Source organism: Olea europaea, chromosome 19, assembly GCF_002742605.1.
Source record: "Olea europaea var. sylvestris chromosome 19, O_europaea_v1, whole genome shotgun sequence".
NCBI lineage: Eukaryota > Viridiplantae > Streptophyta > Magnoliopsida > Lamiales > Oleaceae > Olea > Olea europaea.
Genome location: NC_036255.1, coordinates 3,084,788 through 3,085,562, shown reverse-complemented (window position 1 = coordinate 3,085,562; position 775 = coordinate 3,084,788). Strand labels below are relative to the sequence as shown.

At 39.4% G+C, this 775-nt stretch overlaps 1 protein-coding gene across 1 annotated transcript in view; it reads left to right on the top strand.

Moving 5' to 3' along the window:
- Nucleotides 1–6: 6 nt before the first annotated feature.
- Nucleotides 7–775, top strand: part of LOC111368215 (aconitate hydratase, cytoplasmic-like) — a 7,084-nt gene continuing 6,315 nt past the window's right edge. The window contains exons 1-3 of the mRNA XM_022989464.1: nucleotides 7–333; nucleotides 512–610; nucleotides 731–773. Coding sequence (XP_022845232.1) covers nucleotides 13–333; nucleotides 512–610; nucleotides 731–773 — 463 coding nt within the window. The 5' untranslated portion in view covers nucleotides 7–12. The remainder of the gene's footprint in view (nucleotides 334–511; nucleotides 611–730; nucleotides 774–775) is intronic.

The following is a 775-nucleotide window of genomic DNA, read 5'->3' as shown; positions in this document are numbered from 1 at the left end:
TATTTTAAAAATATGACTATGGATCCCCCTGGGCCACATGGAGTGAAGGATGCCTACTGCTTGCTGAACTTTGGTGATAGTATCACAACAGATCACATCTCGCCAGCCGGAAGCATTCACAAGGATAGTCCAGCTGCCAAGTATCTTGTTGAGCGTGGGGTTGATCACAAGGACTTCAACTCTTATGGGAGTCGCCGTGGTAATGATGAAATAATGGCAAGGGGAACTTTTGCCAATATTCGGCTTGTGAACAAGTTATTGAATGGGGAAGTTGGCCCAAAGACACTACATATTCCCACTGGAGAAAGGCTCTCTGTGTTCGATGCTGCAATGGTGATTTTCACGAACATTTTTTTTTAATTTTTTTTGGGTTTTTCCATTCTGCCTTTATTAGAGTGCTTTTGTTTGATGTTGTATTTCTTTGTCAAAGTCTTCTTTGAAGTATTTGTTTCCATTAATATCAGTTTTTATTAATTTCTTGATCTACTACTTTTTATCAATATGCAACTAGAGATACAAATCTGCCGGAGTGGACACTATTGTCTTGGCTGGAGCTGAGTACGGAAGCGGAAGCTCGCGAGATTGGGCTGCGAAGGGCCCAATGTTGTTGGTGAGTCTCTGTTATGACTTTTTTTAGTAGTTTCCTTTGTGAAAATGTTATTCATCTTTTTCTTCATCATTGAAAAAAAAATTCTCTGAAGGTGATGTATTTATATTTATCTCACAACAGGGAGTTAAAGCAGTGATTGCTAAAAGCTTTGAAAGGATCCATCGC